The sequence below is a fragment of the Frieseomelitta varia genome, unplaced genomic scaffold (assembly GCF_011392965.1).
Source record: "Frieseomelitta varia isolate USP_RPSP 00005682 unplaced genomic scaffold, Fvar_1.2 scaffold_386, whole genome shotgun sequence".
Taxonomy (NCBI): Eukaryota; Metazoa; Arthropoda; class Insecta; order Hymenoptera; family Apidae; genus Frieseomelitta; species Frieseomelitta varia.
In genome coordinates, this window is record NW_025110130.1 from 75,002 (window position 1) to 99,413 (window position 24,412).

Here is a 24,412-nt window from a genome sequence, read left to right on the forward strand (position 1 = left end):
TATTTTACTTATTTATTTTTGAGTCTGTATAAAAGAGTTATAATTTTGCAGTCAAATTTTGATTGGTGGTTCATAAAACAACGTTGAAAATTAGGTTGTAGGACGGGAATATAACAAATCAAAATTTTTCCTGTTAGCGGAAGTAAGCAATTATAGCTTAATACTATTTTAATGTTGTTACTTTCCTAAAAATCATTAGATTTGGTCGAAATAATAAATAAATATATATTCGCATAGATTGTTTCGTTAATTAAATTCATGAGTGAAAATGAGATATTCATTTGAGTTACGTGTGTTGGAGGGGGTATTTGGATCATGTCGTCGTCGTCATGCACAAACGACGCTCTACTCGTCAGTCAGTCGCTTGCCGATTGTGAGAGAAGTACGGATCTTTTGTCATGTCGGAAGTATTCAAGCTCGGTGATCTTGTGTGGTGTGTATTTATTACGTGTTAATCAATGAATGTTTATAACAAAAATGGTGCAATGCGAATGATAGTGATTACTAATTAATGTTTTTCTGGATTTCAGGGCGAAGATGAAAGGATTTTCGCCTTGGCCTGGTCGGGTGAGTTAGAGTTTTTACTAACGGTTCTATGTTCACTATACTTTGCTTGGTTGTACGCGCCACGAAGTCAAACGCGGCCATCATTTTGGCGGGAACATTTTGTGCTCCATCTGATTTTTTTATACCGTGCACCGTGCTATTATAAAATGATGTATTTTATGCTGCTGTTGCTCCTTGTTGTACGTCTCCGACCTTCAAATTTCAAATTGGCGCGCAGACTATGAAAATATAACCTAAATTATGTTCTTTATCGTAGATGTTTATAGATAGCAAAATTTTATATTTACATTACGTACATCCAAGTAATTGTTATTTAGATGATAGTTTTTTTTTTAATAAGAAAGAATTTAGCTTCGTTTCAAAACTAATCCTTATAAAATATTCGCGCGCTAATTATCAATTTCCTTATTTGTAAATAGATCACATATTACATACGTAATTATAAATTATAGCTTTCTTTATAATAATTTATTTTTTACTTTATTTGTTTATGAATAAATTTTAATATGATTCAATAATTTTATCATTTATTTAATAAATTCAGTATTTAGTATTAAGTATGTAGATTTAAATTATTTGAATTATACATCTAAAAATTACGTATTTACACATTTTTAGTTTAAAATAATAAATACAATTGATGTAATAAATAGAAAGATAAACTTGCATTTTCTATCTTTATTATAAACTAAAATGTTATATAAATATGATTCAAATTTCATTAATATTCTTTTTCATAAATATAATATTGTATTTCTATTTTATTATTTAATATAGAAGATATATTTGACATTGTTTTTATTATAAATACTAATTTCTCTGTGACATCTTAAGGTGTCTAATCCTTCAAAGGACTTAAAAAAACCAACATATACTAAGAAGGGGCCAGTTCAATGTATTTTCTTCTTCGGAACTAATAATTAGTAAGTTTGAATAAAGTTATTTATTTTTTATGTTTTGTAACACTTTTGAAACTTACATAAATGTTTCTTATAGCGCATGGATTGAAGAGTCTAATATAAAACCATATCTAGAATACAAAGATACTCTTGTAAAATCTAGTAAATCTGCTGCATTTAAAGATGCTGTAGAAGCAATAGAAGAATTTATTGCTAATGGAGAGGTAAGTTCTATATATATATATATAAGTTTATAAAATAAAATTGTAATGTATATGATATAGTGGAATTTATTATAAAATAATATATTTCGTAATTATTTTGTAATTATTACTTTTTTTTAAATACATTGTCAGAAAATAATAACATGTAAAAACTTATTATCATAAACCATTTATTTAATGCAGTGTTGTTATTTGTCCCAGGTATTTGAAGATGGCTTAGATCCAGATTCCTTGTTTGACAGATTGAAGGAAGGAAGTATATCTGAGAAGAAAAATATAGTAAAACCATCTAAACCTCGTAAGGTTAGGTTTATATCACTTATTATAATAAACATTTGAATTAAAGTATATTGAAGTTATCAATTAAATTTAATAAATTGTACTATTAATATTAATGCAAAATGTTATATTCTAAAATTGAAACGTAATATAAAATATGGAATGAAATTCTTGCTACAGGAAACACCAAAAACCAAAAGATTGGATTCTAGTGCAAGCGATACTCGTCGTCCAGCCAAAAAACAACGGAGTGAATCAAGTACAAGCAATAGTAATAGGGTTGGCAGCATTAGCCCAACATTGAATCATTCAACCCCTCTGAGAAAATCGGGATCCACTCTCCTTAATAGGCCAGCAAATATCGCTAGACCTGTAAGTATATTTTATTTTATATATTGTTATTTTACACTCGTATATGCAAAATATATTTTTTTATTTCTACTTACGATATTATTTAATTAATGCTAATATTAAAAAAGTATTTAAAAACCTATTAAAATATAGCGATAAGTATCTTTTAACTGAATATTCACTAGGAACAGGAACTTTCATCTTTTAAATCATTAAATTGCACCTATTAAATTTCTACCCATTCTTGTAAATAAATAAACGACAATAATATTATGCCTTTTTTAATTCCTTTCCATCGATATAAAATTAGTATATACATAAATTCCACTTTTTTAATTAACAAAATATGATTGTATTTCATTATTTCATAATAATGTAATTTTTTAAATATATGAATTTTTTTTATTATTGATTTTGTACATAGTTATCGTATATCTATAAAATTATACTATATTATAAAAACTCCCAAAAATATTAAATTCATTTTTCTAAATGTTTAAATGTATTGATGTCTTAAGTGAATTCTAATCTATTTTTAATTTAAAAATGTTTACTCATTCTTATTTTTACTTCGAAACGCGATTCATTGTTATTTTTTCTATGTTCTTTGCTATATGTACATTTAAAATAAATTAAAAATAATATTAATTATTAATATGTTGTTATTTAACAAACAGGTAACACCTCCTTTGGACGTGGAAACATTGTCGCAAACACTTAAAGAAAAAAATATCCTTCCTTCAATCTTGAAATTTGGCTTTCTTGGTTTGGGAATCATGGGAAGCGGAATCGTAAAAAATCTAATCAACAGTGGACACAGCGTGATTGTATGGAATCGGACACAGGAAAAGGTATGTACAATTCCTTTTCTTACGATGTAACGCAATAATATATGATTATTACGTGCAATTGCAATACGATTTTTTATCGCAAATGACGACATTCTTTAAAATTATGAAAAAAGGAAGCCGCATTTCCTATGTATTATTAATGTTACTTTATAAAGATTTTATTCGATTTTAATACAACAAATTAAATATAAACAATAGGCAATAAAAATGGAAGTATCAAGTAGTTTTTACTAATTAAAATTTTTTTATTTTGCAATTTACTGAATTTCAAACAGTCGCATGACTTTATCGGATTCAAATTTGTATTAGTAAAGACACTTGAATTTAAGTTTTTCGGTAGGATACATAAGGTGAAGGTTTTACATGAATTCACACCACGGTCTTCATTATCAATTTTATTGCTGCATCGTCAGCAAGAATATTACTGTGTTTCATTTCTGTTCGTATTCAACTTTTACTTAATAAAATGTTAATTTTCTAACAATTTGAGTTTTGTTGTAAGAAGCTACGTGAATGTTCTTTTTTTTCAACAAAATATTTCAATAATTTTGTAAAAGTTAGGGGAGCAAGAAAAAACGATATTTTGATAAACAATTTCGTTTATTGATCATGTTGCAGCTTATTTTTAAAACTACTTATCTTAAATTGTAATTTAAATATTAAGATGGTAACAGAAAACTAAATCGTTTAACAGGCAAAGAATGAAAAATTTTGGAGGAACACAGACATTTGAATTGTAAAGTAATTCAATAACTTTGTCCTGATCGCGTGATATGCGATGGGAAAAGTGGGGGAATATGTATCAGTTGGAAAATTCTTAAGATTTTTTTTCCTTTGCATATTGTAGTTACGAAATTCGTGATATTAAAGTATATGTATTTATATTCCATGTGACACGTGATCTTTTTATTGAAGTATAAAAAAGAAAGGAATATACATACATATATAGGAACAAAAAGAGTGGAAGTAGTTTCTCTTCATATAGATACCAACGTTCTAATTCTTCTTCTGAAAGTGTTATTTCTACAAAAATAAATATTTCACAAATCTTTATTGGCATTCGTAATACGTGTGTTCACTAGCAGATTTGAAAAATGCAGAAAGATACAAACTATCGAAAGCATTTGAAAATCGTACCGCGAAATCGTATTTTCATAGGAGGAACTTTTGGTCATTGAAAAACTATGCGCAATTCGAATATTTAATGTAACAAAATATACGCGCGATTTATGTTATTCTTCATTTTGCTATACATAATACACGGTATTTCGGAACGAATCTTTTCGTGGTATATCCACAGCCTATTTTTGACGAGGGTTGTTCTGATAAAAGTACATCTGTGGCGATCTAGTTTATATACTTAATAGCGTTAATGAGTGCTCAACGGTTAATGATTATTCTATAATCAGTTCCTTCCAGTATATATGACGTACAATTCTCGACTGCATTCTCGAAAACAAACGTTTAAGGAACATTTTCACGGTACCTAATGTTTGAGCAACTCTGAAAAGCATGTAATTAAGTCTCCGTCATTTCGTATTACGATATTTAAAGAAAAAGAAGAAGAAAAAAAAAACCATTTAGACTCCCATTTTGTAGAAGTAACTTCTTCCGATTTTTTTAGTTATACTTGAATCGTATAGATTCTGTTCTTCAACGATCATCTGAAGATCTTACATGTAACATCGAAATTCGATGAACTTTTCTATGAAAACAGCCCTCTCAAAAAATACAAATATAAATTTTAGCTTCTCAAAACTAAAATTGTACATTTATATATTTATAATGTGAGCTGGGTTTTGTATCAAAGGTTCTTAGATAACGAAACTTTCTAGATAGACTGTCGAGGTATTACGTTGACTATTTGTTACAGCGAGATAACTTTCATAGAGAACGTTCGTGTAATTAAGTATATCCTGGCGCACGCGTGCATCGAGCAACGGGAAGGACAATTAAAAATCGAATCGCGTGAGGCATGGCTAATAAGATTCACGTCGGTCGCATCAATCGTCTAATCACTTGACTTTCCTTCGTTCCGTCACGAAACGCGACTGGAATTAGTTTTTCCGTAACATCGTTCATAGTAACGGCAATTTATTAGTCGCGTGTGGCATCCCGCATTCCGCATGGTATGTACACACACACACACACACACACACACACACACACACACACACACACACACACACACACACACACACACACACACACACACANTACATATACATACACACAGATACACATATGTATGCTTTTGCCGCGTTTTGTCGCGTTCTCATTTTCGAGGGATGATAAAATTTTATCTCTTTCAAGTCGCTAAAACGATCCAAAAATAACGGCGAAGCACCGTTAGCTAAGCTCTGTTGTTCATGTTCATTCGACGGCGTGCAACGTGTGTGGTGGGGGCCACGAGGGGTAATCCAACGAATAGTAGAGGAGGGAAAAAAAAGATTCGAAAAGAAGGAAAATCTCGGGAACTCCCGCGGCTTCAACGTATGAAGCGGGAATCGTACGTGCTAAATTTTGTGCGCGTTGAACGTATAGAGTGTGCACACTAAGTTCGATCACGTGTTTGAATAATTTTTGAACTCTAGAGCGTGATTCACTGCGCGAAAGTTGTTTATCCTGAAAGGAGAGAATCGTACGGTCAGTTTACTATTACGACTGTGGTAATAAATGGTTTACTTGTGAGAATTGTACGATCAGTTTTCTCACGTTTAAATGAAATTGTTCGCAGTTTCGTTGGAATTTCGATAAATTGAATAGCGATATTAAAATTCATCACGCTCGGCTTAGAACCCAACAACGGTTTTCATTTCCTTCGTTCGATGAAACGAAGCATAACGTCCGACTAAAACATTTGAGAGCCACTTCTCGGCGCAGAAAATGGTGACTTTATGGTTTTCGACTCTTGGGGAGGCTCGGTTGCCTTGTCATTGAATTCATTCGATAGAATTTACTTTAGAGAATGGCAAGATATATTTAATGTAAATTTGGAAAATAATTAGGGTGACACATTTTGTATCTAACGGCAGAGGGGAAAAAATTCAATTTCTACCTTCCCTTTTTTAAACTAAGCAAATTTTATTTAAAAAAAAAAAAATTATATATTTTTTAAAGATTTAAGAAGTAGTTCGATGTATACATTTGACGCCACCTTGTATCGTGGTGTAATTATATGCTTTCGTAGATGTCGCCCTATACATGCGTGCAAAAAAACAAGATAATCGTTTGAAAAAATAATTTCTCATTACTTTCAAACATGTTGATTGATTTTTATAATTGCATTGTTTCTCTCTTTGTCTCTTTAATCACATAGATAAAGCAGAGAATCGGAATAGATAATGTAATGTCAACAGACGGTTCTCTGGATGTAGAAAAGTTTACAGATTATCTGTACAAGTTTCTCCAATTAGAGCGGAACGTTGTCAAGTAAAGTATAATAGCTTATAAGACATGCATTATCTAATAAGCTTATTTCAATGATGAGAAATGCTCGATTTCTTCTTTCTATGATGTTTCGATGTTGCACACAGAAAAGCACACAGATAAAGAAAGAATGGTCTGATGTTCGAAGCCTATAGGCCGTTCTCGAGTTAATCATGATTATTATTATTAGAGTGTACTTTTATTTAACGCTTGTGGTTAGAGATTTCTCTCGTTGTGATCATTCTAATGTACCCCAATGATCAAATATTTCAAATGTGGATCTTAAAACATTCTTCTTGCAATTCTTTTTTTAAATTTGAAATTCTTTAAATTTAACTTTTAAATTTAACCGGTATAATTCGGTTAGATATTTTTTCTCCAAGCAAAAAAGCGCGGTAGACGATAGTAAAAAGATTTTCACGTGTATAGTATTTCCGTTATGGATTTAATAGAGTCTTTTGTACTTTTGTTGGCTTATAGTAACAGAAATTTCACACGACAAATGAATTTGGAAATATATCACTTATTATTTTCTTCGATGGTTCCTGAAATTTTTTTTCGGAACGATTGGTACAATAGTGCTATTGATAATTAAGTACATGTTCGACAAAGATAATTCTGTTAAATAATTATATATTTCTATACTTTGGACAGCTTGCATTTTACTTAGAGATAGGTTGAAACATCCCTAGACATTGGAAAGATTATAAAAAAAAAAAAAAAAAAAAGAATAGTATTCGCCCTCATGCCTGGATACTTAAATTTCTCGAAATAGTAAATGAAAAAAAAAGAAAAAAAGAAAGAATGGGACAACAAAGTATCGGTTTCGGACTTGAATCGGTGAATAAATCGTCAACGACACGTATACCGATCGCGAGTTCAGTCTTTCATAAAAATTGTGGTCACACGTCTCCGCAAACCAATAAAATCGCACGCACATTTATTTACAGAAGGATAAAAGTGAATCGATCGGTTTCTTCGAAATCGTTGACCTTCGGGGGAAATTGACAATTAGGCGAAAATTAGTACAAACCTGTTCACACACGCGTCAGTTTCGTCTCTTCCTTCTTTCTCCTTTCTTTTTCTTTTTTATTTTCTGATATTGTTTTGCGAGTTTTACTTTTTTTTTCTTTTTTAAGTTTAGTTTGGAATTGGCTTACGACAGAATTGGCAGTAACACTATGACATCTTGCGTTTCTTTTCAGCGTTCTCTTTGTCTAAAAATCGTCGATCGTTATCGTTGATAGTGAGCGATGATAACGACAATGATAAAAAGCACAAAGTGTAAGGGCGGACAGGTTGCAAGGTCATTGACCAAATCACAGAAAGGTCCTTGGAAACTGTCCGCAATTTTTTTTTTTTTTTTTTTTTTTTTTTTCCTTTTTTTTTTTTTTTTTTTCTTTTCTCCTGTTTCTTTCTTTTCTTTTGCTCTGCTCAAACGCTGCCACTCACACATACACACAACCATCAGCTCGATCGATGTCAGTAAAAGGGATACTCCAGCTCTTGATACTTGTGCAGGCATTCTTCTTTTATCGTCGAGGCGTATCGTTTTGTTCTGGTGCATTTTTCAAAGAGCAAACAAAGAAAAGTGTAGGAAACGAAAGAAGGAAAATCGAATTTCAACGAGTTCCCGCGAATAGAGAAAGATACCACCGTTCGTTCGTTCTTGCGTTATGCATTCCAACTTACCGATGTAGAGGCACTTCTATGTATTTTTCTCACATAATGATCCAGTGGCAGTACATTCTCGTCTTAATTGTAATCTTGCTCTATATAAAGAAAGGTTAGTACCCTTTTGCATAACACTTGTCGTCGAATTTGTCTAGAGTTTGGTTTCACGCGGTAGGTCAGGCAAACTGGAGCTGGGTGCAAGGAGACCAAAACTTTCTGGCGTTTCTTTAGGCTCTTTGGCTAGAACTTCGGTGCTGAAGCCTTTGAAGGCAAACTTGACATTGTCCGCGTCCTTGTACACCGACAGCGAGCTTCCATCTTCCTCGATGCTGTGCAGCATTATCGAGTGCAGCGGTACAGTTCCATTGTACAACGAGTCGAATCGAATCGGTGGGCCTATCTCCTCGATATAGTTTATGTGGATTCCCTCCATTATGTTCCCATGTGGACTAGTCGACGAAAGTTCCGTTGGCGTGTAATATTCGCTGTTGACATCCTCCAAGCTAGCGCCACACGCCAGGTCGTTAATTTTTGCCTTAAAGTAGGTGTCCACGTGGATCGATCCGCCGTCATCTTTCGGATCAAACACCATCGAGTCGCTCTTCCCGCAGGAGCCGGTCCGGCAATTATCAAAATAGAAATTCGGCAGATTCTCCAGTACCTTGTTCAATGTTTGCTGCTGGTATTTGTAACTCTCGCGCAGCCTTAGCACCTGATGGGCGCTGAACTTTCTTATCTTGTTACGCTGGAAGACATAATTTTCTCGCACCCAATTGAGCTGACTTGTTGAGTAATCTCGTACTTTTCTCACCTGTTTCAAGATCAGAAAAACATAACATTTTGAAACGCTTGTTGTACCATCGCCGACGAGGGCTCTCGTCTATGCCCTCTTTCAATATATATGTATATATGTTTCTCGTTCGCGGGGGGAGGGTTACTTAAAACTTTGTCTCAGAAAATTTCAATCAATTTCAACACACAGGACTAGAACGCGATTAGATTTGGAGACATTTGGTGATTTCGCGTCGGCTAATGAATTTTTTTTTAATCGTTTAACATTTCATTACCTGATCGTAATACTGATCTCTGAGAGCTGTAAGGTGGCTCGTCCCGTAGTCCCTTATGTCTCTAATGTGCCTCATTTGACCTTCGTAACTGTCGCGAATCCATTCTACTTGTTGAGCGCAGTTCTCTTTTATTCTATGCACTTGTTGAGTATAATTCTCGCGTAACCGCTCAAGTTGTTGACTCTTGTATTGCTCGATATTGTCCAACATTTGGTAAATTTGTTTCGCTCTGGGAGTGGAACCGACGCGTCTGCAGCACATGCACCAGTTCAGACAGCCGCACCTGGAACGAAAGGAAACAAACGATTTTACATTGTATACAGGAAGAGAGGGGGGGGGGGGGAGGGCAGTAATTGCACGATCCGCAAACGATATCAGTTAGTTTCACGCGAAACTAACTACAATTAGTTGTTTGAAGTTACGAGTATTTGAACAAATCCTTGAACAAAGGAAAGCAGAGAAAAGAAAGTTATCGACTCGCGAGGCGATGAAGCTAATATATATATATATATATATATACACACACATATGTGCATAGGTGATGCGCACGGTGATTATTTTCGAACGCAATAACGATATACGCATCGAGCGATAATTATAGTTGGGCGTTAAATGGCAATGAGACGGAAGAAGGGAATACTCACTTGATCAAGAGATAACGAAGCAGTTGCAAGAGGAGCGTTAAAAGAAGAAAGATGATCGCGCTGGCAGCGCCTACCAATATGCTGATAATCTTGACTTTCTCTAATGTTATTGGATTCATCTGCAAACTAATATAGGTAGTGGCATTGGCAATCGGATTGACTGCAAAACACTTGTATTGTCCAACATCCTGCCTGAGCAACGTCTTTATGTACAAAGATCCATTCTCGAGGATGCGTATGCGACCATCATCAACGAACGGTACACTTTGTTCCCATCGATGTACGGGAGGATGTTCGACAAAAGCGTCGGGAAAAGCTGGATCAGGATTCCAATGCAGTACCTGGAGTGTCGGCGTGACCCATGTTAACGATGGCGTAGGATTGCCATTGTATTCACATTCGAGTAGCACGGGGCTTAATAACAGATACTGTTGCGTGGGCGTAGCGTATACCAAATTCGGCGGCGAACATTTCAAGTAACGAAGAGTTTGAAGGATATCGGCAGTGCCGTCGATCTCGTCGCCGCATCGGAACCCACTTCGAAAAGCGGTCCGTAGGTGTTCCTTGCTCTCGGCCCATTTTACGAACCAGAACATACGGCAATCGCAGGCCCACGGGTTCCCTTGCAGCTGCAATTCATTCAGTGACGACAGCTGCGCCACGTTCGCCGGCAGGAAGGTCAGATTGCTATCGCGTAGATCGATTTTACGCAGCGCCGGTGTACGATCCAAGGTACACCGTGAGATCTCGCGTAACGGGCTGTTGCTCATTTCCAGCGTCTCTAGTTTATCCAATCCTTTCAAGTCGTCGTTACGAAGGATCTCCAGCCTTGTTCCGGAGAGCGACAGGCTGCGTAGCTTCTTCGTCGGTCGCCACACGTCGTGCGGAAGCACCGTTACCGGTAGGTTCTTCAGGCTGAGCCATTTTAAATTCGACAGGCTGTGGAACGCGATGCTTGTCAAACGCGTGATAGGATTCCCGGAAAGATCGAGGTGCTGCAACGAGACGAGGTCGGCGAACAAGCCGCGCGGGACCGTGTCGATTTCGTTATTGGCCAGCTCCAAGATCTTTAATTGGCTCAAGCCGGAGAACAAACGGGATGGAAGTTTGGTGAGTCTGTTGGCGGACAGGCCAAGCTCCTGAAGATGCGTGTTGGGCCTGAAACTGTGATCCGGCAATGATACCAACAAATTACCGGAAAGATCCAAACGAGCCAACAACTTGGACGAAGCGAACGCTTGATAGGGAAGTACTGAGAGTCGATTGCGCGACAAGCCGATCTCTTCGAGTCGCTCCAAACCTTGAAACAACGCTCGCGGGAGTATAGTCAACCGGTTTCCGGTGAGATTCAGGTACTGTAGTTGGTGCAACGGATGGAAGACATCCGACGGCAATTCCGTCAGCCTATTGTCACCTAAGTTGAGATGTTGGAGGAACGTTGCTGCGTGGAACACGCCAGGTTCTATCCTCTCGATTCCGCTCGACGTCCAGGCGAGACTCTTGAGGCGAATCGCTGTCTCGAGGGCAGAAACGGGTATAGTGGCTGCCTCGACGTTTCTCAACACAACATTGGTGGCCTGTCTGGACAAGCCGAGTCCAAGGAAATTTCGTTCCTGACACAGTAGGCTTCTTCCATCGTCCAAGCACTCGCAGCCCGTGGCACATTCTACACGCGAAGACGGCGACGTCTTTTCCGTTGAAACGAACGTTGACGAACCCGGCGACAGGAGATCCTGCGTATCCGTAATGTGTACCACAATGAGGAGAAGGGCTATTAACCACCACCAGGAGTGCCACGTGAACACCCGCTCCCTCATTCCTATGACCTGTAATATGACGATTTCCTCGCATACAACCAAGAAATCCCATGTCCTGTCGTGTCTTCGTGAAATCCAAAACTGTTTCGATCGATTGACTTTAACAATCTTTTAAATCCCGTTTCGAAATTCTGCGCTATTTTCAAATCAAGAAATAACGGATATACACTTTGAATGAGAGATCGTTATTCAGAGCTTTTTCAAGTGGAAAAGACGTGTTAACGATGCAAAAGCATATATTGTAATTTTTTTTCTTTTTCTCTTTCTTTTCGGCACTTGTTTCTTTTTTTTTTTTTTTTGGACTGTATTTTTCGCTCTCTTCTTACTTTCGTATTTGTATTTTCTCTGTTGCGTTACGTACCTAAGCGAGAATCACGGACAAGCCATGAAGCACCGAGTGTCGCGGCGCTGGACTAACCGATGGTTCGTGTCTCTAACCGTTTGCAAAAAATCCGGCCCAGTGTCTTATGGACGTACTGAGGTTGCTGGATTTGTTGGTAGTGGCGGCAGTGGTGTTGCTGCTATTGCCGTGTCGGACCGGTAACATAATTGTGCGCGCTCTAATGGAACGACTTGAAGAGTTCCGAAATTGGACGGGAAGGGAATCCACCACAGCATACAATACCGCTGCACACAGCTTAACTATACAGCTATGAAAACACTATCGCGCGCGCGCGCGCAAGTACGCATATAAATGGATAACACATACAAACGAGCCACACATGTACACATATACGCACACACGCACTCACACACACACACACCCCGCTGGTTTCCCTTGCTTTTTCTTTTTCTCTCTCTCTCTCTCTCTCTCTCTCTCTTTCTCTCTTTCTTTTCTCCTCTTCTACGAGTTATCGTATTTGTTCCTGCGTGTCGGTTCTGCCAAAGGTACAGCAGCAACACACAAAGATCTACTGTTATTTCGCGTGTCACATGACACACTCGTGCATCGCGACACGACCAGCGTCGTCCGTCGCGTATCAGAGGCAAAAACTAACTGTGAGAGATCCGCTCGACTCTGGCTTCTCCTCGTGGTAACCATCGTCACGAAAAGCCGGCAACGTTGCCAGAGCTTCGGGAACCGCGCCGACGCAAAACCTACCTCGCCACTCTGCATCGTGCTCAACGAACCGCCCTGCGAGGGGGAACCCGACCGCACAACCAGACACAGCCCTCTAGCCCGATTCCTCCTGGCCCATTGTCCCCGCATCCTCACTATCCACATCAGGATTAATTCTTTCTAGATCTATCTGCCCTCAGCCATCCATCTTGATACTCTTACTACACGTATTACTCGTATTAGTTGTCGCGTGTTTTCTGCCATGTCGTTCCTATGGTCTTCTAGTTAAGTACTCTCTTCTTGCGCTCGTTAATTAGCTCGCCTTTTATCTACCATCTTTCTGCCCTAGTAAACAACTCGTCACTGCTCGTTGCTCGAACGAACCTTTCGAATTTTTTCTCGAAAATTTTCATTTCGCAAGACACTTCGCCATACAATTTCCCTCGGTTTTTTTCGTCGCATTGTTTCGCAGTTGCGTTTCGGCGTTCGAAAAATACTTGAAACATTCCGGTTGAAACTTACTGAGAAACCACGATGAATCGCGATCGACGTCGCGGCTGACGTTCATTTCCGGGAAGCTAAAAATTAACAAATATTGCAAGTAGACCGTGGAATGGAACGCTTATTTTCCTTGATTGAATCGACGATCTTTCTTTTTATGCAGCATTATGCGATTCATGCTATTAGTTTCACCTGAAATCTTTGGAACATCATTCTGTTATCGTATGGCACCGATCTGACATACGCTTGCGATTCCAGTTTTTACTCACAGTGCAAGAACGTTACTACGACATAATTGCGACAAGTATAATTTTCACGATTACAAAGAGCATTCAAAAGCGTGTCTCTGTTGTGCCAATTATGTTCAGTTAAAACGATACGTAAGTATAAAACGAAAATATTCTAATGAGAGAGAAAGAGAGAGAGAGTGCTCGAACAAAAGTGTTGTTTGGCTGAATGTATGAAAAATTACTATTACGATGGGAAAAGTGTAGTGTTTTATTTATAAAGTAGAGGTGACTTTCAGATTTCTACAGCACGGGCATTCCTGTTAAAAATCGAATTGTCCACAGGTGAAACACGCATACTTTCTTTACTAGCTACGCACGTATTATTTTGAATTACCTTGAAACGGTATATCGTTTGCTTTACATATCTCTTGCAAATCGCCATTCGTTGCGGTAGTATTCGATTAATATTAAGTAAACAGTATCATTAAGTTTTTGATTTAATTTTATCGAGGAAGCTAATCTCATCTAGAGGAAAATGTACTAATATCGTTATCATAATGAAACCTCTGTACATTTGTAAATCATTTGTTTAAACTGTCCACGTGTACGATTGCCAGGCTGACCTTGGTGTTATAGCTTCGTCAGCGGTAGCTAACGTTCAATTTTGAATAGGGTTTAATCTATAAGAGTGGATTTTCTACGTCATGTAAAGAAAAAAAGTAATTATGGAGAAAGAGAGGAGCCATTCGTGAAGTCTCCGGACAGATTGTACGATCGCATGCCAATTTTACATCTTTAGTAAATGTTCTCTCTCTCTTTTTTTTTTTTTTTTGCTTTTATAAATATCAAACGTATTCAAATTAATCATAGCACAAAAAGAATATGAGTAGTGATTGTACGATGCATAATAATAATAATCTAAAATTACTGAAGACAATAAATTTACAATGTGCTACTAACGCATGTAGGAAGAACTACCTAACAAACAATAATTAATAACTATAAATTAAATGTTGAGAGTTGTACCTGTGTGCTATGTATATATCCACAATAAACGATAAAATGAAATGCTTAGAATTGCGAATGTTCTTCACGTTACGCTTCCATGTTCAGTTTTGATAAGTTCAGTCTTGATAAGTTCAGTTTGCAATATATGTATTCGATTACCTTCACTTCCACCTCTCCTCCTCCTCCTTCTCCATTTTTTTTTATCTTGCTGCTTCAGTTTCAAATTTTACTCCGTTGTATTCCGTAAATAACGTTTAAGATTGCAAAACAAACGCGACTTTTACAACAATGCTTTATCGTAATGAAATAAAGTAAAACGAGCGAGTTTGGCAAACAGTTGATTGAATTATGTTCTAACCTTAAATCAGAATTAATGGGGATTGTGCAATTTAAGCGATGTCTAGTAGATCGTTTTCGTAATTTGTTTCGAAACTTGATTTGCGTGCATAGTAACAAGATTGAATTTGACCTTGATTGCTAAACTTCTATAGCTTACGTGAAAGCTCTCTCTCTCTCTCTCTTTCTCTCATTGCTGAGAGGGTCAACTGTTGTAAGGGTAGAATCTTTATCTTATAGTTTCTTATTTTACTCTTTTCTGTTATATAACTTTTTGTTCGAAAGAAACATAGAATTTTTTTTAATAGTCCCAAGTATTATCAAAGACCAAAATTTGCAAGATCGTGCAAGATTGAAATAACAAATTAATTATGAAAAATAGTTTTTCATGGGCGAAACACAACATTCGATTGCGCGACATTAATAACTCAACTGGAAGAGAATATGAATTGGAAAATAAATATGGAATTATTTAACTAGAAATGTGTTACATAATAGCGTAATAGCACAATAAACAGTTTAGAGGAAGGAATCCTTCCAAAGAAAATGCCGTAAGAAGATTTATAGCATTTGCTGAGCTTTGTAAATCGTGTTTATCACGAAACGAGGAACAGGAATGTCACGTGTAATAAATAAAATTGCTTCATATCAGGAAAAATATTATTGTGTTCGTGTAAACGTTTTCTCTGATTCTAAAATATTTGCAAGTTCGATGAAAATCAGTCTTTTAATCGCTGAGTAATTTTAAAAATTACATTCGTATCGAAATGAGTGCAGTTGTTTGTTACGTAACGTTATTGGCACACGGTTTTCAGAAGAGCCAAAAAATGTCAGACGGTTAGTAACGATAAAGAAAAGAGGAGTGTAGCTATTTTAAAAGATAATTCTTCCGTCTTCTGTGCTGGCGATTCGAGTAAAAATTTGGCATAAAATCGTTCGCAGTGATGGTAAAAATAAAACGCAGACAAGGATCAAAGATGTACGCGATGTTCTCTCCAATAATACGACATATTTGTCGATTTGGCATGTAAGACTTTTCTTTATTGCATAATATCGCTTGCAACTGTGTATAGTTAACGAGTGGAAGGAAGCATTTGCTTCGTATATTGAAGTTAAAGCGGAATGGTCGAGCGGCAGCGATGTAAGAAAGGAAAGGCCTGCGAGCCGAGGCAAGGCGATAAGTGCCGGTTGCTAGTTACGAGAGAAAGAGGGAGAGCCTGAGCGAAAGCGAGAGAGCTCGAAGAAACGGAGAGACACGGTCGACCGTCGAGCAGACGTGAGTAGAGCTCGATCAGCTGGGAACAGGCCGTTGTTGCCATGTTTCTCTGCATGACCCTCGGCTGACGACCGTGTCGGCTTCGTGGATCAATATTACTGAGATCTGGCAACCTCGCAGCTATCCAACTCTTTATTTATACGTGTCGGTTAGACGGCGCAAGCTCGCTCTGAACCTTCCTTTGGTCGCTTTTGTCCTTCGTCGCTTTCGTCCCCTTGGCCTTTACCAGTTTACCACGATTTTGGTATTTTTGAACGATTAATTACATATTTGTCTGGCTGCCGAATATAAGCGAAATTGGAAAGCCAGATAAATGAATAGTTGTTAGGCATTCAATTTGTTGTTAGGCATTATATCTTGCCACGTGTAAATAATTTTAGAACTGGCAGATATAGATCGGAATGATTCAGGGATGTACGAATATCAAGTACTTATATACGTATCCAAAGATATAACCTGAATGAACGACCGTGTCGTTCAACCTTTCTCCTTGTCCACACATTTTCCACTACGAATATAACGAGCTATCAGGATGTGTATCGACTCCGTCTGAAAAGATAGTATTGTTTGTAAAGCAGTCGCAGAATTTTGAATCGTTTATCTTATCTTGAGAATATGTTGATAATGAGAAATCATTTTGTAAAAGTTTAATTAACTGTTTATTTATTTTAAATTAACTTTTAATCTAACAGAAAACCTTGAACGCGAAGCAAAAAAATTTTTCATTTCTTAGATTAAAAACAGTAAAAAGATAAAGTCGTAATATAATACCAGATTTCTGATGAGCCTTAAATTTCTGTCATACTCAAAATATTCGAAAGAATATATTGAATCTTATTTGCTGTATCATTTAACAAGCCATTTTTGCTCTCACAATGTATTTGGTAGAATTTCTATAGTAGACTGCATGAGAACCAAGACAGCTAATTACTCCTCTGCTAAACGTACTCTTCTTTCACTTCACCTTTCTGGTCTCGGCTTTTCTCTTACGTCACTCGTTCTTTCTAGCGTCGTATCAACAATAATTAATTGCTAATTGAACTTCCAGTTTAGCATATTGATAACAATAACAATCGATGTAATATGTCTGAAATTTTAAAAATAATTTCAAAATCATGACAACAATACATTCAAAACAATACATTCATTCTCTGCTATTAAGCAACTGCAATATGCGATTCTATGCAACTTATCTAAGATAATCCTTTAATTAATTATGGGAGTTCTTTCTAGCTTCCAACAAATCGTTTCTCTCATATTTCTTCTATTGCCATTTCATTTCCTGATTGTGCATCGTGCCCAGACGAACAGAACTATGAACGATCAGAAATTTTATACAAACAATTTCCACACGTTCACTGTAAACCACAAAGGTCGTCATACTCGATCTCTCTCTATCTTTGCTTATACGATTCTACATCCGCCGCCTCTGCAACTTGTATTTTAGCACGCTATTCATCTGACTCTTTTTGTCGATCAACGAACATGTGTATACTATACGCATAGACGCTGTTATGTGCCCTAATTTATTTTTTTCAACAAAATAAACCATTCGATTTATGAAAAAAAAGTGTTTAAATTGGAATCATCTAAAGTACAATAACAATATAGAGCAACATATGAACCAAACGGAAATAATAGTTATGCTAATTCAAAAAATATATTTTAGTAGAATATTAGCCGTATTTTTTTTGTTACCCATTATCGTTTAAAACGGCAACAATTATACTGTTAGTATTATCATGATGCAAAGAGAGAATAAAGAATGTTTTCCTATATATGTATGGTTATATATCATGACCATATATATTCGTAATATGAACATTATTTAAGTTAATACAGCTGTAAAGGAACGATTATTATCGTTCAAACTTGAGAATTTGAAAATTGTACGTGTTGCCTCGGTTATTCATTGACATTCACGAACTTTAGGTTCTTTAAGTTCTCTTGTTATGTAAAGAATTTAAATATGTAAATTCCTTCTGCAGTAGTTATTTTATTTACGTTTAAATAAAAAATTGGAATTATGAAACAGCATCGTTTCTTATGCTTATTATCGACTAATTAAATATACTAGTTGTAAATTTAAATTCAGGTCGATTAAATATATTTAAAGTAGTAAAATTACCAACAATTGCTATATCTTTCATGTTATATCTATATCTAATTTTGTTTTTCTTTAAATCTATATCTGGTTTAAACATGGCAACAATGCAAGCAATTGCGAATATGGTAGATTTTTTACATCTCTTTTTTTATTTAGCATTTATTTAATGTCTGGTTTACTGAATCAGATTTGCTGAATCATAGATATCACAAATGAATATAGCATACATAATGGATGTAGGATGCAATCACATGATAGATGTCACATACATAGAAAAGAAATATCAATACATGTTCAACGATATTCTATAAATATTATGTACATAATTTTCGTTCACAGTATTTATGAAACAGCTTACGTATTCCGTTACGAACACAATACGTTGATAATTTAGTTCTTCAATCGACTGCTATCGTTTATAATATACATATTTTCGCGTAACATCGTGTGCCATGCGAATAAATTCGTATTCTTGCCGAAATAAATTGGATGTGTAAAATAATACAGGTCAAGAATACGATCAATGTACACTTCCTACTCGATTACTCTTGCGCACGTGCAACGAAATAGTAATAGAAGACGAAAATCAATCTTTATTTATATCTATTTTATTATTATTGTTGCTACGTTTGCGTCGTTCCGGCTGATAAATTTATTTGAGATTTGTTTCATTGGTATAAAAGAAATCACACTTTCACTGCAAATCTTAACCTCTGAAGATCAAAGATTGCTTAGAATATAGCCTACTTGTCTTCTTTGTTTCTTTGTTGACAACACTTAACTGACTTGTTGACTCGCTATGTTCGTAACAGCAAAATACGTAATCGTCAATACCAGAAATATTCTTTCAGCTATTGGAATTTATATATTTATATATATTTATTAATAATTGTACAAACTTCAATAAGGAACATTAATTAAAGTAGTAATAATTGCAGCAATATGATCTAATAATATATGTATATTAAATATGTATGTAAATTTATTTGATAGAAGTACATGAATCGTGTAAGAAGCAGTGACGACATATTGAAAAAAGTACATGGCATCGTACACTGAAAATCTAAGAGAATTTGGTTTTGCACGTAAAAAATTATAAAAAATACTTATAGCTTTCAATTAAATAGAATAGAATTAATATCATCAAATTTATCATTATCGTAATATCGTAATATATATGTGTTGTATGTAATCATTATTTTTTCATAATTTACGACATCATTATATAAATGGTTTCTATCGATTTATGGCACATTCCGACATATTGGAATGTTTAGAAATTTCTAAAAATTCATTGAAACATATGTATTTCGTACTAGGCTACAAGCAAAACTAAACGCAATTATAATCCTTTAAATCTCAATGAATATGTAGATACACCTTTTAGCCATATGCGGGAAATATCTTTAGATGATACAATGGCGTCGTTTGCTGATGTGGCAAGCAAGCTTGGAAACATTTAGCTTCGAAGCCGTTCAGACAACCTACGTGACCGGAATAGCGAGGCAAATGGCGAGTGACTCGTTGTGGCGACATCTACTGGAGTCGCTGTCGTTAGATATTTTTGTAGTACCATGTCGCACTGAGCGATGTCGTTAAAATGCCAAATCGGAACTTATAAGGGCCATGACATTAAAAAAAAAAAGAAAAAGAGAAAAAAAAAAGAAATGCAACAATGGTTTTTATTTGAATACATTATTTCATTTCTTTATATTACGAAATGTTATGTATAAAATTATACGTTTATATGCTTTGATATTAATCCTATTAGTTTTCATATTTTCAAAAGTAAATTTAAAAATCTGAACGTTTAAATTTAATGATCTCTTTCCCTGTTAGTGTGCAGATTTTGTGAAAGCTGGAGCAGAGCAGGGCTTAACACCATCCGACGTGGTGCTCGCTGCTGACATTACATTCTCCTGCGTGGCTGATCCTCAAGCTGCCAAAGACGTGAGTAAAATCGTGACCTTTTAAGATTTCCCTTTTATATAAACTATTCCAATATTATAATAGATATAAAAAATATGAATAATCTTCTAGATGGTGTTTGGAAACTGTGGAGTCCTTACGGAAATATCTCCGGAAAAAGGATACGTGGAGATGACTGGCATAGATGCAGAAACGTCACAAGATATTGCTGAGGCAATAACAGCAAAAGGTGGCCGTTATTTGGAGGCCCAAGTACAGGGTAGCAAAACACAGGCGCAAGAGGGTACTTTAGTTATTCTCGCGGCCGGCGATCGAACTCTATTCGATGAATGCCAATCTTGCTTTGAAGCAATGGGGAAAAACAGTTTTTACCTTGGCGAGGTAGGAAATGCTTCCAAAATGAATCTCGTGCTTCAACTGATGGCAGGTGTTACTCTTGCTGGTTTGGCCGAGAGTATGGCTCTAGCAGATCGAGCTGGTCTTCAGCAAAAGGATGTTCTTGAGGTTTTGGAATTAACATCGTTGGCATGCCCTGCTATTCTTGACAAAGGAAAAGGTATTTACGGCCTTTTTATTTTTGACTGATCGAGTACAAGAATTAAATTTTACGTCTGGTTGCATGATATCTATGATGTGTTTTTAATTTTTTTCAGCGATTATCGAAGGTGGTTTCCCGACACAGTTACCACTTCAACATATGCAAAAAGACTTAAGACTTTCTTTAGGTATGAGCGATCAATTAGAACAGCCATTACCACTAGCTGCAGCAGCGAACGAAGTTTACAAACATGCTAAACGCCTTGGTTATGGAGAACACGATGCCTCCGCTGTTTACATCAGAGCCAGGTTCTAACGGAGCATGCGTTTTGCTATATCATATTTATTGCAATATCTAACGTTGTTTTACGTCGCTACCGGAGAAGAGTAGTACGCTATTTGTGCAAGTAGTAACAAATTACTATGAATCGTTGAAAAAAATACCTCTTGGTATTTCTTAGCATGTTGAGACATAATAAGTTTGTTTCTTAAGCAGATGCAATCAAATCTAATAGATTCGAATGCATATTAATAGCGATGAAGTTGATACACATAGGCCTCGTTGTTTGTTCAATATTAAATATGTAAACTATAAATATGTATGTATCTTTTTTACGCTTTTTTTTCAAGAAAACTTTTTGCAAAATGATTTTCTTTTTGTTTTGTTTTATTTTAATGCATAGCGACTACTTTTCTCGATAACAGCGTCTTGTATAGCCGATCGCTCGAGTCGCTTCCCGACTTCGTTTCCATTAAATGTACTCCTCCCTACTTGAGAGACTTGGGACGTGTCGAAAATGTGCCTTACAATGCTATTGGAAGCAAGGCTTTTTAATTTCTTTTTTTTTTTTTTTTTTTCTTTGATTAGATTGCACGGTGAATATTGAAAATTTTTTTTACGATTGAATTCAGTTTTTATGCTGATAATTAACAGGATATGTTGTTGGAAATAAAAATAAAAGAAAATAATGATACGCTTTATTGGTGCAATTTAAAAAGGTTAAATTCACCGAGACAAGGTTTTCGATTTTCTAGAAAAATTTTATGTGTTCGCTGAATGAAACGAACAGATGACAGAAAAAAATGGCCAGCATTTTTTATCTGTTTTATTTCACATCTTTATTTTATTTTTATGTTGAAAAATAAAATTTATGTTTTAATTGCATATGCTTATAATGATATATTATGAAAATTATTTGTAAATATTTACTCTTATAAAATACAAGTTCTGTAGAGAATAAAGGGAAACTTGTTGGCCAATTTTCGTCATCGAATTAAACGTCCTGGGAAACTACTGATATATATCGTCAGAAATTTCAGTTTCATCTAAAAAGAATTAAAAATTTTTTTTATTATTTGCACTTGGTGCGGTTGTTCTTATCGACGTGGCTCATCAAGGATTAAGCCGAAAATAATACAAGATCATTCTATCTTAGCATTATTAAGAATATGAAAATATGTGAAACACCGCTGTATTGAGTATATACATTATAATATATATATACATATACATATAAAAGAGGCTCTTCTCGGACATAACGAGTGTCCCTTTAATCATTAATTCTAAGATTAAATTGATGTAATTAGATTCGCAATTAAATGTTAGTAATAATGTAGGATGTGATACATGTTTACCATTTGAATGAATTACAATATACGTAATATCTTTTTATCCGTGATTATCGAAAATCACATTAAGTAACCACGAGTATACATCGTATGTTGCTTTAATTTTCATACAATGTTTTTGTTTCATGTAACGTGAAAATAAATTAACCGCTTCTGACATAAAGATTTTTCCATTATTACATGGTTTTTTTTCTTTTTTTTACTAACTCTCAATTGATGGTGTCACACGTGTTTAAAGAACATTGACGTTTCGAAGCGGTTCTTTAAACAATTTGCATAATAACATACTCTCGTATTCTCTTTCTTGTGCACTTAGTTAAGATCGTTTTACAAAAAAAAAAAAGAAAAAAAAAAGAAAAAAAGAAAAAAAAGAAATCGTTTCGACGAGGAAGTTTGATGAGTGCGCTTCCGTTTCCCAGGGCGGTCGTGCGAGTCTCACAAGTGACATGTGACGAAGTCGAGGACGACCGAAAGATTGCCAATTTGTTTTAGAGCCAATCATACGAGTTTGACTTTGCTAGTAACGAGAAATCGTCAAGTTTCTCTTTCTTGTGGTAACAGGTGAGAAAATAGTTCTACTTGCAAACTTTCTCCTGTCTGAAGATTCGTAAATATTTTTCTAGAAGTAGCATAAAGTTAAATGTTGAAACAACCATACGGCAAACTATATTAATTTCAACACGATAAATCGATATAAGTGATTTAAAAATTTATCGCACGATTTCTTTTATAAATTAGAAAGGGGAACAAACTCCTATCATTGGCTTATTCATAAAAACGAAGTTTTGGGTGCGTGGGATATTACGTACCCCATAGCTAACTAGCTAAGCACCCATATCACATACTGTATATGTAATTAGACTATCGATAGTTCTAATATTACAATCATATGTTGTATACGTAGTGTCATTTGAATTTTTTCCTCGATAATATGAATAGTGGTAATGAACGTGCGATGCACAAAAAATATATGAAATTGTACGTACTATTTATAGTAATATATACATGAGATAATGTTCATAGAGATTAAGAAATTCAATAAAATATTGATTTCTTTGTTTATTTTGTTTTATTTTGGTATATGAGTTATAAATTATATGATTATTTATCTGATACCAAGTGTATTAAATGTTATAATGATTTTAATTCTAGAACCACTTGGTATCGAATTATTTGTTTCAAAATGATTTCACGCGTGTTTCGTATATATATGTCATATATTTCTATGTTGAAATTCATTCGAAAAATTCATTCATTTTTACACGTATATTTGAGTTTTGGAAAAATCCAATGATACTACCTATACAAGTATGAGATGAATTAAAAATAATGGATAAATAGAAAAAAAATATTAAATATTCTATAAGCAAACATAAAAAAAAATATATATATATATATATATATATATACATATAGCTAGTAAAAAGTATAAATCACAGAGAGGGAGGAATTTGTATGAGTGCGAATATGGGTGAGTGAGAACACGTCAAAAGTATTACGTCAATAACTGATGTTATATGTTTTGCCACAAAATACACTGGTTTTTGAATAAATATCTATTTGAATTACGAACATTCGTATTCAATAACACGCGGCATCCATTTTTTCCCGCCTAAATTTTTCCCCTACTTTCGTCATAATCTTTACACATTTTCCAGATATTTTATACATATCCTGTTTCGCTTAACCGTGTACAATGTACGATAAGTAAGTATTCGATTCATAATAGCTCTACTGGTAAATAGTCATCTACTGGTTTTTACATTATGTAATGTTTCGATCAATTACCGATGCTTAAGTAGATTTGTAAACGCGCGGTGAATGTTAAAACGGTGAATTCTTAATGTGAGTTTCTATCAATTCTAATAGCAATCCAATTTGAAAAAAAGTTGTCGATATCATTTGAAAGATAGGATGCAAAGCACGTGCCGCGGTTCGGCCAGTTTATAGGCGCCGTGAGTAGAGCAAATGATATTGCATGATTATAGAGGAAGCCG

General features: G+C 35.2%; 2 protein-coding genes and 1 long non-coding RNA gene across 5 annotated transcripts; 1 reads left to right on the forward strand and 2 right to left on the reverse strand.

Moving 5' to 3' along the window:
* The first annotated feature begins 303 nt into the window (after positions 1-303).
* On the forward strand, positions 304-23,983 carry LOC122531312 (putative oxidoreductase GLYR1 homolog). Its single transcript, XM_043659121.1, has 10 exons — positions 304-433; positions 531-567; positions 1,402-1,490; positions 1,564-1,690; positions 1,892-1,993; positions 2,150-2,341; positions 2,998-3,171; positions 20,160-20,270; positions 20,361-20,805; positions 20,903-23,983. Exons 1-10 carry the CDS (start codon positions 399-401, stop codon positions 21,100-21,102), a joined length of 1,512 nt encoding a protein of 503 aa, XP_043515056.1. The 5' UTR covers positions 304-398; the 3' UTR covers positions 21,103-23,983.
* Positions 4,206-13,468, reverse strand: LOC122531321. The gene is made up of 2 exons (XR_006307249.1): positions 13,298-13,468; positions 4,206-4,776 (listed from the first exon to the last, which is right to left on the reverse strand). It is a non-coding gene; the product is annotated as an uncharacterized LOC122531321 (long non-coding RNA).
* Positions 7,799-13,132, reverse strand: LOC122531310 (leucine-rich repeat and immunoglobulin-like domain-containing nogo receptor-interacting protein 2). Of its 3 annotated transcripts, none has more exons than XM_043659117.1 (4): positions 12,164-13,132; positions 9,986-11,811; positions 9,342-9,624; positions 7,799-9,085 (listed from the first exon to the last, which is right to left on the reverse strand). In XM_043659117.1, exons 2-4 carry the CDS (start codon positions 11,800-11,802, stop codon positions 8,426-8,428), a joined length of 2,760 nt encoding a protein of 919 aa, XP_043515052.1. In that variant the 5' UTR covers positions 11,803-11,811; positions 12,164-13,132; the 3' UTR covers positions 7,799-8,425. The 3 variants fall into 3 exon arrangements, with proteins under 3 accessions (XP_043515052.1, XP_043515053.1, XP_043515051.1); XM_043659118.1 differs by having other exon boundaries at positions 9,986-10,104; positions 10,327-13,132; XM_043659116.1 differs by having other exon boundaries at positions 9,986-13,130.
* Positions 23,984-24,412: the final 429 nt, after the last annotated feature.